Source organism: Pyrus communis, chromosome 13 (assembly GCF_041283825.1).
Source record: "Pyrus communis isolate YQ-2024b chromosome 13, ASM4128382v1, whole genome shotgun sequence".
In the NCBI taxonomy this organism is placed as follows: domain Eukaryota; kingdom Viridiplantae; phylum Streptophyta; class Magnoliopsida; order Rosales; family Rosaceae; genus Pyrus; species Pyrus communis.
Window position 1 is genome coordinate 3765483 of NC_142577.1, and position 12924 is coordinate 3778406.

The 12924-nt window shown below is 37.7% G+C and overlaps 1 protein-coding gene across 1 annotated transcript; it reads left to right on the forward strand.

The window, feature by feature from the left end:
- Window positions 1-10895: 10895 nt before the first annotated feature.
- Window positions 10896-11761, forward strand: LOC148691614 (uncharacterized). Its single transcript, XM_088682413.1, has one exon. It carries the CDS (start codon window positions 11190-11192, stop codon window positions 11550-11552), a length of 363 nt encoding a protein of 120 aa, XP_088538539.1. The 5' UTR covers window positions 10896-11189; the 3' UTR covers window positions 11553-11761.
- The last annotated feature ends 1163 nt before the right edge of the window (window positions 11762-12924 follow it).

Below are 12924 nucleotides of genomic sequence, written 5' to 3' on the forward strand. Positions count from 1 at the left end.
AGAGAGGCCTTGGCACAAGCTAGTGCTAATCTTCGAAGTGGAGAAAATTTAGCGAATCAGGTAACAATATATTATTTATTTGTTTGTACTATACCGAAATTTACATTATAATTATTTGTTTGTATTATTTATTTGTTAGTTACTTTGATTATAATTACTTCTTCTCCCGCATTGTGTAGATACTTCAAGCACAAGCTTGGTATAATGCCAAAACCAAAAACAAGAACAAATCATTCACCTAGTGGGAATGTTGGAATATTGTCAAAGATGGTCCTAAATTCAAAGTTGTGCCTATCGGTCCAGAAGTTGTCATGAACATCACCCCTCTACACTCTACGCTCATTCATGACTCGCATGTTCATGAAACCGAAACAGAAGAAGTGCAGGAAACGCCCCCTGAAAAAGCGTTGAGGTCGACCCGATATCCAATTATTCCTCTAGGTAAGAAGGCTTCAAAGAGAAAAGGGAGTGTTTCCAAGAATGATTATGGAAAATATATGGAAGAACTTGCTCGCCAAGGTGAATTGACTTTGGCGCGGGAAATGGTTAAAATGGTTAAATTTGAGGCTGATAAGGCTAGAGAGGAGACAAAAGCTGCATCTACTGAGAGATTATTTTAAGCTAATAAGAGAGAAAGAGAACTACTTAGGCAAGAAAGGGAAGAGCTTAAAGAAGAAAGAAGGGCTTAACAAGATTGACATGAAGGAGCCTGTGGATGGGAAGTCACCGAATTCTAAATATTTTTGGAATTCGGAGAAAGCGGACGTGGTGCGAAGGAGACATGTAAGGGAAGCGAGAGCAAGTGGAGATGGTCCTAGCACCACAAGAGGAGATGATCCTAGCACCACAAATTGGTTAGGTGATGATTTTCCATTCATGAGGGACTAGGAAATTTGTTTTTAATTAGAGCCCATAATTTTCCAATCACTTTGGGTTGTAATTTCTTATTTATTGAATAGAGTACTTTATGTTGTTTCCAATTTATTGAATTTAGTACTTTATTTAAACTAAGAGTATATTTAGTTAATTTGGTAATTTATTTAAACTAAGAGAATCTTTATTCAAAGGACATAAACACACCAAATAAAATTACATAAACATACCAAATAAAATTACGAACACACCAAATAAAAAAAAAAAAAAAACTCACTAAATGAACTTAAAAAATACACCAAATAAAATTAAATAAACACGTCAAATAAAAACAAACACACTAAATGAACTTAAGTTTCTTGAGCTTGTTTCATTTCCTACTGGTGCTCTATGAAGTCAAATTGCCAAGCATTGTGCATATATGGGTCCTGAAGTGCAGTATATCATTGAATGAGCCTTTCATTGTAACGTCCATCCCTTTGTAATGGCTCATGCTACACGGGTTCTTTGGTGGTGTCATGAGATGATGCTGTCATCATGATGGATCGAAGTGACTCTAAATCAAACATTCTGGTAGCACCCCTAACAATCGCCCAACGAGCTTGGAGGATACCAAAACAACGCGTCACATCCTTCCTACACCCCTCTTGATAGCTTGCAAAGTGTTTTTCCTTTGCAATTCACGGACGTAGCACTGTTTTGACAAACAACCGTATTTCTTCCTTTTGCAAGTAAAGCTTTAGAAGCCCCAAAGCTAAAACTAAAGCCTAAAGTGACTGCGTGAGTCAATTGCTCCATTGGAGTAGCCCACTCGACTACCCGTCCTACGACAAAGTTTCGCAAGACACCTCAAGCAGGCAAGGCTCCTGAAACTCTGAAGTCAAAACTAAAACCTAAGTGACGATGTGGGATGAATTACTTCATTGAAGTAAGTTCACCCAACCGCCCATCCTACAGTAAATTTTTGCAAAAGACATGGTGAAATAGGAGGATGAAGCAAAAACAAGGAAAGCTGTTTATTAAATTTCTAACAAATTGATAAACCAGCTCGAAGGCCAACAAAGTCCAAGCAAAACATAACAAAAAGGAAAATAAGAAAACTCATAAGTCTAAGCAAAAAGACTACTCCTTGGTAGCCTGTGCAACCATTGGTTCCTCAACTGCCATGCCTTTGGTAGCCGTGCCATTCCTAGCAGCTAAAGCTTCCATTAGCTCATCCTTAGCCACCCCTGCCTGGACTGCCTGACCTTCAGCTGCTCCTCTAAAGGTAGCCTCAAATGAGAAATCAAGTAGATTAACTGGAGAAATAGAGAAAATCTTAAAGTCCTTCTAGGAAAACTCATAATCCGACGACCTGCCTTGAAGATGGTCTACATAGCCAAGCTTGTAGAAATCGGCCTGATAAGAAGCAAGCGCCACTTCGTGATCAACTTTCTCATTCTTCAGCTACGCATTCTCCTCAACAAGACTAGTATGAACACCTTGCAACGTATCCAGCTCATTTTTCAGGTTCACGCTAGCAGACAACGCACCTTGCAGATCCATTTCCTTGGACTCAAGCTTACTAACAATCTCCTTAAGATGAGACACTTCAGCATGCAGGAAGATAAGCTTCTCGTCTTTGGCAAAACAAGTAGATCATTGCTCCGAATTGACACGCTCAAGGTCCTTGACTATCGAAGAAACATGACTGATTTCCTTCTCTGCAGCTTCCAACATCGCCTGAGTTGCACTACGCCTAGCATTCAAATGAGTGGCCTCCTCACGAGCCATCTCCAACTGCAAAGAAATGGGGGCAGAGACATCAGACCCCTTCAAAATGGCGAGTACAGATTTGAGCTTCTTGATCTTTTCAGCAGCCGAGCAAAGCTAAGCCACCAATGCCATTTCGACGTCCTTAGCACACTTGACAACATCCTAATCAATGCGCATAGACTCAGCTGCCAAGATCAAAGTCTTATGCATTGTAGCAATTAGGGAGGACCTCTTCGAGTAGGTAGGACGTTTCGCAAAAGAGTCTGAATGGATGACAACTTTCCCAACACTATCAACAAACTTGGCGCATGCATCAATGTCCTCAAGCAAGTCAGCTTTCAACAGTGCACAAACTTCAGGAAACTCTCCAGCCTCTGACTTACTAGATCTCTCCCAACTACCCGTGCGAGCAGATTTCTCCTTCTTAGTAGACGAGTCAGTCACGGAAAAAGGAGGAGTAGGCCCAAACACCACCTTATCAGCAGAATCCACTTTCCCGCTCTTCTTAGTGGTGAGCCTCTCAGAAGTAGAGCCAGACTTAGCTCCCGACTGACCCTTCGATACAAACCTGGACACCGGAGGCACCACCGAACTCTTCTGCTGGGCAAGTCTCTCATCAATGGATACGATCACCTTCGGAGCAGCAGGTTTCACAGGCTCGGGCTCAATGGTCATCTTCACCCCCTTGGGGGAAGTTAGATCAATAACAAGCTTCTCAGCAATAGATGAGCTTCCATGAGCAGCAAAAGAAGTCCTTGGCTTCTTCTCAACCGAAGGCTTACAAGCAGGTGAGGAAAACCTCTTCTTGCCACCATTATTGGCAGCAAGCTCTACAGCAGCGATCGGGCAGGCCACTGTTGTCTCGGCGAAGAGGACTAAGTAGCCAACGCCACTCACGATACTCAACTGGAATGCCTAAGGCAACGTGCACTTTCTTCATATCTGTCAATGTCCTTGGAGTTGAGCCAAACTCCGAATCTACATAAAGTAAGAAATACGATCCAAAAATTAAAGTGAAGGAGCAGCTCAACAAAATTTCAAGCAGGACAGGAATGAAGCAGTTCACTTACCACAGATAAAGGTAGTTGGGACACGTAGCTCAGGAGAAGAGTCAGACTCCCACTCTTCACTCACCTCTAAGGTATCTCTTGCCTACTGATGGTCACCTTTGCTAGATGCATTGAAGAGCCTATGGCAAGATCTCAGCTGCCCCACGCCCTCCTTATGGCCGATCTTAAAGAAGTACCAAAACTCATTTATGGTCAAGCCAATCTCAAAGAACTTGTTCAAGTTTGAGAATCCCACCATCGTACGAACTGCATTTGGGGAGCACTGAGCAGGTGCACATTTGATGGAGCAAATCACCTCCTGGAAAAGACGTGGTATGGGAAAAGTAAATCCCAACACAAAGTAATATGGATGGAATTTGATAGCTCTCTTCCTGGCAGAGGTACCCTCTCCACATAATTCATGGCTGCTATCATCCTTCACCCACTTGACGCAAATCCTTGACAGAATCGCATGCTTGTATGCCTCAAGAAAATCCTGAAACAGCTTGTCGGAATTAATCTTGACATGCACAGCCTTGAAGTAACCCACCTTGCCGGGTGAACCACCTTGACGATACAAAGGTGGAGGATATTCGTCACTATTGTGATCGGAGGAAGACATCTCAGAGTCTCTGCAAAAAGTACGAAGAAAAAATATATATTTAGAAGGCAGTTTGAAAAAAAAAAAAAAATAGAAAAAGATGAATGCGTGTATATATATATATATATATATGCCTAAGAAAAATAGCACGAATGCGCCCCAACAGGAAAGGAGGCCCACACCTTCTTCCCCTCCTTTCCTCTATGCGCAAGGTGCCCCAGGAAGAAAACCCAGGCCTCACGGCCTAGGTCCTGCGCATAGAAAGGTTGGCCCACGCCAATCTCTCTCCTTCTCTTCCTACTGCCCAGGCACCAGCACAGGAGCCTTGGAGACCCAACCCAAGTCGGTCTCCCCATCCTAGCTAACACCATTGTCGCACCACCTACAGCCCGTGGCCTCTCTGCCACGCCATTCATGCATCCTTGGCATCCACCAAGCCAATTTTTCAAGCCCCAAGGCTCCCAAAAATTCAAGAAGAAGAAAAAATTCAAAATTTTCTTACCTTGGTGCGGCACGAAAAAGAACAACGAGAAACGACCCTTTGCAAGGGCAAGAAAAGAAGAATGCTAGGGGAGAGGGAAGGAAAAAAATATCCTATGGCTTCTCCTTCTTATTGGAATAATAATTCTTCTCCAAATTTATTTAATCCCCTGCTTAAGGGAGAATTAAATAGGTGTTGGGGGCAATTATTTTCCTTTTCCTAGAAGAAGTCTATCTTCAAATCAAGGAAGATTATCAAGTTCAAATTGGGTAACAACTCTACAAACCCAAGTAGCTTGGGATTTCAACACCTACTGCCCTTTCCATGCGAGCAACACAGTAGGTGTGGGGGCATTTGTGGAGAACTCTTTTCACTTGCCCAAGTTTCTTCACTATCATTCTTACGCTTACTCACGTGGAACTTTTTGAAACAATCAATTGGGCTAGGTTCAATTCCACTACAACAAGCTATTAAGATTAAAAAAATAAAATTTGTCAAATAAATTTTAAACATGCAAGAATGACAGTATGGAAACAAAACATAAACATGGTATTTTTACCTCATCTTTTCTGTACTTTGCCTTTTGAACTAAACCGGTGATGTCCACAATTGTGGACTGCTCCCTACCACACACGTTTTGCACACTTTGTTTCCGCATGAAAAAGAAAGCAAAGCTAAAACCTAACCATCTCACATTAAGCATTACATTTAAAGAAAATAATACATTAACCATCATTAGATGATATTACTTAAATGAAACTTTTACCTTCCATTCAGGCTTCTCTCAACTTTCAAACATTTTACACCAAACATCTTTAGATACGTTTGATGGGCAGTTAATGTAACTCTCCCCAATAGTCTTGTACTTAAGAAAAAACAAATTCCTCAATGTGCTCATCCAATCGGCATATCTTATTTTAATATATAGTTCGAAAGCAACCTTCACCTCTTCTTCAAGAACACATCTATGTGCATCTAGTTCCCTTAAAATGACCATACAATTCATCCATTTTCCTTTTTGGATAATCTTTATATGTAATCCAAGGCCCATTAATAACTTGATTAAAGAGCACCCCTATAGTTAGTATTTGTGGGTACAATCCTGTAAAAATAAAATTAGCTTAAACCAATAAACATATCTAAATAGTTAACTTTGACAATCATGGTTTCAATGACTTTTGCTGATTACCTGCTATCATGTATTACAATTGGAGTGCCATTCCCATCTTTACCCTTAGCCTTCTGTCTACCTTTCGTTTTGGTAGGACCTAATCAATAAAATAATAATGTGTGTGTATGTTTAATAAATAATCAATTAATAAAATGTCCGTTTAAAACTGATATAAATAAGGTACCTTCCACACTTGAAGGTTGATTCTCACTAGATGTTTGTTGTGTCTCCTGTATTTCACTATCATGTGATGGTTAAGTAACATCATGTTGGTCTGAAGAGGGTGTAGGTGAATAAGTAGTCTATTTTGACTCATTCCTCTTGTTGTCATGGCTGCAATTTTAGAAAACACAAAGCTAAATAAGACATAATTATTAGAGAATTAGTTTCTTTAACATATGACAAAGTTCATAAAACAACCAACAACCTTTAAATCATGAAACTAAGCAATAGTACGTATCTCATTGGGTATTTTAATGAAGCTATCACGTATTTCTGAGGTTAGATTATTGGGCTGCCATTAGTGTTGTTGAAATGCTTATGGCAAAGATTTGAATTACATTATTGGGAAACACTTTTGGTGTGTCACAACTTAGATGTTATGCACATCGAGAAAAATGTATTTGAGAGTGTGATTGGCACAATGATGAGCATTGATGGTAGGACAAATGATTCTTTAAATGCTCGCCTTGATCTTCGCAAAATGGGAATAAGGGAAAGATATCTTCCTAAAGTAGGAGAGGACGGTAAGCTCGACTTTGACCCAGATGGCTATATATTGTCAAATGATGATAATAGAGCTTTACGTAAATGGTTATTTGAATTACAAGTCCCAAATGGATACTTTGGAAATTTATCTCAATGCGTGGCTGCTAGAGAACATAGTATTTCTGGTATGAAGGCCATAATTGACACATTTTCTTAGAGAGATTACTTCCCTTTATAGCTCAACAGTTATTGCCTAAAGACATGTGTGAGCCCCTGATTGAGCTTTCTTATTCTCAAGGAATTGTATGCTAAAGTGTTAAGAGAAGAAGATTTGAATGTTCTTAAAAATCACATTGCTATTATACTGTGCAAGAAGGAGAAAATATTCCCTCCTGCCTTCTGTGATGTCATCATTCATCTAACTTGCCATTTATCGTGGGAGGCAAAAACGGTGGTTCCAATGCAATAAAGGTGGACGTATCTTGTGAAAAGATAATGTCCATTTTCAAATTTTATTTGATATCAAAATTTATATATTCTCTAATTTCAATATTTACTATATGGTTAGGTATTTGCATAAACTAAAAAAGTTATGTTCGTAATAAGGCTTGTCCAGAAGGATCTATTGTGGAAGGCTACTTGGGAGATGAATGCATAATATTTTGCTCTCGTTATTTGCATCGAGTTGAAACTAAGTTTAATCATAGGGATAGAAATGGTGATGGAGGTCACTTGTCATCTAATACATATTGATTACCTATTTTTTCAACACCCGGTAAATCTTTTGGGAAAGGTATACTTGAAAAGATGGTTATCAAACTCCTCGAGGCTGCCAAGTATTACGTCCTACAAAATTGTGATGAATGTCTACCTTTTATTCAGTAAGAAATCTCTCACTCCATATGAACTTTCCTCATTCGATCTTTTACTACTTTTTTTAGGAACATAATATTTTAATATATTAATTTCACTAATTGATTGTTATATATGCAGAGAACATAAGAATATTCTAATGCATTCTGGTGTTAGAAATGTGGAGGAGTCACATAGGCTTCAATTTTAAGATTGATTTCAAGAGAGGGTATGTATAATATTTATTGTGAAAACTATTGATTATTAGATATATTTCTTTCTAAAATATTTTCCTTTCTATGTATGCAGATCAAACAACTATACTATTATAACAAAGTTGGTAAGCAAATGCTTTCGTTTGCTCATGGTTTGGAAAGGCGAGTAAAATATTATCCTGGTTACAATATGAGTGGGTTTAGGTTTCAGACATTGCAACGTGACGAGAATAAAATAACACAAAATTGTGGAGTTATGGTTGAGGGGGAGAATCAAATTGATAGTGTGCCTTGGTATGAAGTATTAAAAGACGTGGTTGAGCTTCGTTACATAGAAGGCAATATGGTTGTATTGTTCAACTGTGAGTGGTATGACATAGTGTGAAAAGGAACGAATTATAAGATAGATCGTTACAGAATAATTAGTATTAATACAACTCGCAAGTTGAATACTAAAGAGCCATTTGTGCTAGCAAACCAAGCAATCAGTGGCAGATCCAGGAATTATTATTCAGAGGGTCATATGTAAAAGTTCACAAACATTTCTTAAATGTATAATAACCTTAAAAATTAAACCATAGTTTCATTAATCATAATTTATAGAACAAATAACAATAAAAGTTACAATTGCTTACTACGCGTTTTCATATTGTGAAAAGTGGCATTATAGCTTCATTATCAATGGAAGAAAAACATTGTTCTCAATATAATAACCATGATATCACTCAACCATTGATCTTTCATTCAATTACACAATGAACTTTTATCAATTCATAGCAGAAAAGGCTTTATCCACTGAAGCAACAACAGCCAGTAGAACCAAAGTCAATGTAATTAGCAACTACACATGATTATATACTATATTCCTCCCCATCTCCAATATTTTTTTTTTAATTTTTATTTTTGCAAGACTACAAATTTCTTTCAACTGAGAAAATTCACTACTCGATCACATATCAAGAGTATAATGCCCAAGATGATCGTGAAGTGGCAAGAGTTGACAAGTAGAAAATTCATTTGGATAAAATTGAGCAAAATGAATTAGCTTTTGTTTCATCAAAACCCGAGAATGAAACATTCAGGTTTGCTACAACATGCGGGTTTGCTATTTTTTAAGTTGTTGCTTGTCTTTTTTTTTTTAATGAAGTCACCTGTTCCAAAACGACGTCATTTTTAGAAAAGATAACAAGGAGGGAAACTCCTCTTTGAGACATTTTATCAAGCAGTTGGAGGTCATGTATCAAGACAACTCCAACCTTCAAATGGGCAACATCCAAGTCATCCATGGAGATCCACTGAAGTGCAAAGGATCAACTGACCCCTTGCCCCTTCATGCATCCGACCTTGCAAGCAACCCAAGCTTTTTATGTGAGAATGATTAAAAATAAGGCTTGGAGTTATGTGGTGGAAGCAAAGCCTAGAAATGTTTATGAGATGCCTAATGATGATGATGATGATGATGATGATGATGATGATGAGGAGCCATAAGAACAAGAAGAGGCGCATGGGGGTATTCAACCCAACCAAAATGGTGACGAAGATGATGAAATTGTGGGATAAGCTCTCATTGTGATTGTGTTTTTTTGTTTGAAAATTTAGTTGTGGAAGTGATGTGAGTATAATTTGTTCAATGTCTATGACAAATGTTATGAGTTAACAAAGGCATGCAAATTGTTTCATTATCATAGAATACTATATTAAGTTATACAACTTTTTGCTCAACGGTTTTATTTTTATTTTTTAGGTCCAATCTTATCCATATGTATTCTAAGTTATATGATCCATTTACTGTAGAATATTAAATTAAGTATCAAACTTATCTCGAAAATATTCCAACGACACATGTGACCAATGGTATTTAATTCCAACAAAACCATATGTCCTTAAAAATTTATTCTGGCAAAGAAAAAATTTTGTCGAAAAAAATATGATTATTTACAATAACAACTAATCACCCTCAAAAATCACCCTCGAAAATATATAAGCATTAACAAGAGGACCTTTTTCCCTCAAAAATATAAAAGCATTACCTAGAGGACTTTTTTTTCCCCTCAAAAATAGTAAATTAATTTCGTCAACATGACTAAACCCTTGAAAATAATCATTCTATTGCCGATAAGAGTTTTATTTGTCAATAATACAACTAGTGCCAAGTCTTCCCGCCAAACAAAAGTGCATTTCCGACGAAACTTGAGAGTTTTTTCAAGGATATTATGTGCGTAGGTAATAAAATTTTGTTTCGTGCCATGTTACCGACAACCCATATTTTATATATGGTTGCAAAAATGTGCTTTTTACGATGGTTTTTTGGGGCCCTCGAAAAACATTCATCGGTAATGACTACTTATTTTGTAGTGGACGTGAGATTGAACGGTCTTAGCAGCAGTCTTTTGATTTTCGAGGGAAGGGGGGTCCCGCTAAGACCGTCTAGCAAGCCCCTTAGTTGAGGCGAGTGAAGTCCAATCCCATTAAAGCTAGTTCCTTTGGGTAACAAACATAGACTATGCTAATTTTTAATCCAGTCTGATCCAGTGAAACCTAGTGAAGCAAACAAGCACACCTTAAGCTCTTGTCTCTCTTCTTCACAACTCAAGAGTCTCTTATTCACCATGTTAGAAGCTGGGTGGTCAACTTTTTAATATTCATTTGAAGATCGATTGAACAAAAAAGCACTCAAATCTAAAATTCTTTAGCCATTCAAATGTATTAAATAAATGAATTGTTCATCATGAATATGTTACTTAAAACTCACCTTGTCTTTTTCTTTATACATATGAATAATTGTTTAAAGGGTTGAGTATTATTTGTTCATTAGGAGAGTAATGCATGCACATTTTGATCGTGGCAGTTCATGAATCACAAATTTCTGATAATGTTGAGTATTAATTTGTTCATTAGGAGAGTATTGCATGCGCATTTTGATCGTGGTAATTCATGAATCACAAATTTCTGATAATGTTGATTATTAATTTGTTCATTAGGAGAGTATTGCATGCACATTTTGATCGTGGCAATTCATGAATCACAAATTTCTGATAGTATAAATTTTTAGGTACGTTACGTGGGAGCCAGTCGTACTCCACTACCAATAGTAGGCCACCCCGCACTATGGTAAGTGCGTCTGTGTGATTTGAGTAAGTCGGCAAGCTAATACCGCAACCTACATCAACTCGTGTTACAACAAAACTGAACAACATCCACTCAAGCTCATCCACCTTTCGATCCACCAACTTTGTTCAATCACATTTCCCAAACACAACAAACGCCTAGGTAGCATGCATGATCATTCAATTCTTTATATCATCCCATTCACACGCCGGTCCCAAAAATTCCTATATAAATAGCTCATCGTGTGTCCCTCTCGATCATATTCATAACAACCCAAACATTCTCGCTCTTTCTTAAGTTTGTTTCCTTAAATCGTTCACAGCTATTTTTTATCCTTTGGCTAGTTGAGCTACTTGAAGTACGTAGTACATTGACAATGGGTAAGTTCAGTTTTAGTTTCATGTCTTTTGCCCTAATTGCTTTGCTTGTTTCAAGTGCCTTTGTTATGTCCGAAAGCCGCGTGGCAAGAAAGGACCTGGGGATAGACCTCGGTGGGATTGGAGTTGGTGTGGGTGCTGGAGTAGGTGTCGGGCTGGGTGGGAGTGGAGCAGGCTCCGGTGCTGGAGCGGGTTCGGGGTCTGGGGGTGGGTCTAGCTCTAGCTCAAGCTCAAGCTCAAGTTCATCGTCTTCTTCAAGATCCAGCGGGTCGGGCGGAGCAGGGTCTGAAGCAGGTTCATCTGCTGGGTCTTATGCTGGCTCTAGGGCTGGGTCTGGGTCAGGAAACCGAGGACGAGGCTAAGACGTCCTCCCATCCATGCAGGAAATTGTCACCTTGCTATTAGTTTTGGTTATCGAACAAAATTATGTGTAAAAAATATGAATAAATAATTGGCTATGGAAGAATTAAACTTAAATAGATGGTTGGTCACTGCTCAATGTTTCTCTGTAATATGATATGTACTTTCTTTGATAGCTTGTCAATAAAAGAATTGCCTGGTAGTAAATTAATCTTGGTTTCAAATTAGGTGCCTTTTATTTACGTATATGGCTTCCATTTGGCATGACCTCAATTCGGAACTATCTCTATCATCTTCAGTTCTCGTCACGTTTGCATGGTTTAAACTACTTTACCATCAATTATTACAAGCAGGGTAAGGATATGCACATTAAAATTTTAAGAGTAATGTTAGGAGATTAAATGTATAGACAAAATTTAGCAAATTAAATGACATAGAAGTTGACTTAAGCGTTAATAAATGTGCTCATTTCTTATTGGTAACACATCATTTGGTTTGCAAATTTTGTTTACAAATTTAGTCTCTCTTGCATTATCCAATTTTTAAACCAAAATTTGTAAACTAAATAATGTGGTTGTTGATGATTGGATTATTATATAAATGTTGATCAACAACCTTATTATCTATTTGTGACTTTTTTATTTACAAATTTAGTTTAAATGTAGAATATGTTAAATTAAAGGCAATATGCCATTATATGTTGTTATTTGGACAGTCTTTCTTTCTTTTAACTGCCGATTGCTGAATGCATGACAGACGGGACGGTTTGGGATTGTCTTGCCAATTGTCTCTTTGTCAGCCTAAACTTTCGAACTCCGTTTGTGATAATAGAATCCATTTCCCACAGTAATTAACTCATGTTTAAATCAGTAATTTAAAGAGACTAAATTTGTAGACTATATATATTTGTAAACTAAATAACATAGAAGTTGATGATTGAATTATTAGAAAAAAAAAAAAAAAAAAAAACATTGATAAACGTGCTCATTTTCTATTGGTGACACAACATTTAGTTTACAAATTTAGTCTCCTTAACATTACTTTGTTTAAATTAATGGTAAAGCAAGTGCTCGGAGTTCCGAGTTTCTAGCCGTAAAAGTTCAACAATATTCTTCCGTAATGGAGTGAGTATTAATATATTTTTAATGGTAAATTTAATATCATTGGACAACATAATACAGATGTGGCATTGCCTTAAACAAGTGAGTTCACGCAAGATTTTGTGTGGTGGTACTAGGCTTGGCAAACGGGTTCTGTTTGCCGTGTTTAGGGTTGTGTTTGCCTGTTTCGTGTCCTTTTTGTGTAACACCTGTTATCTTAATGGGTCGTGTCATGTTACACCCGTTATCTTAACGAGTCCTTAACATGGTAGGT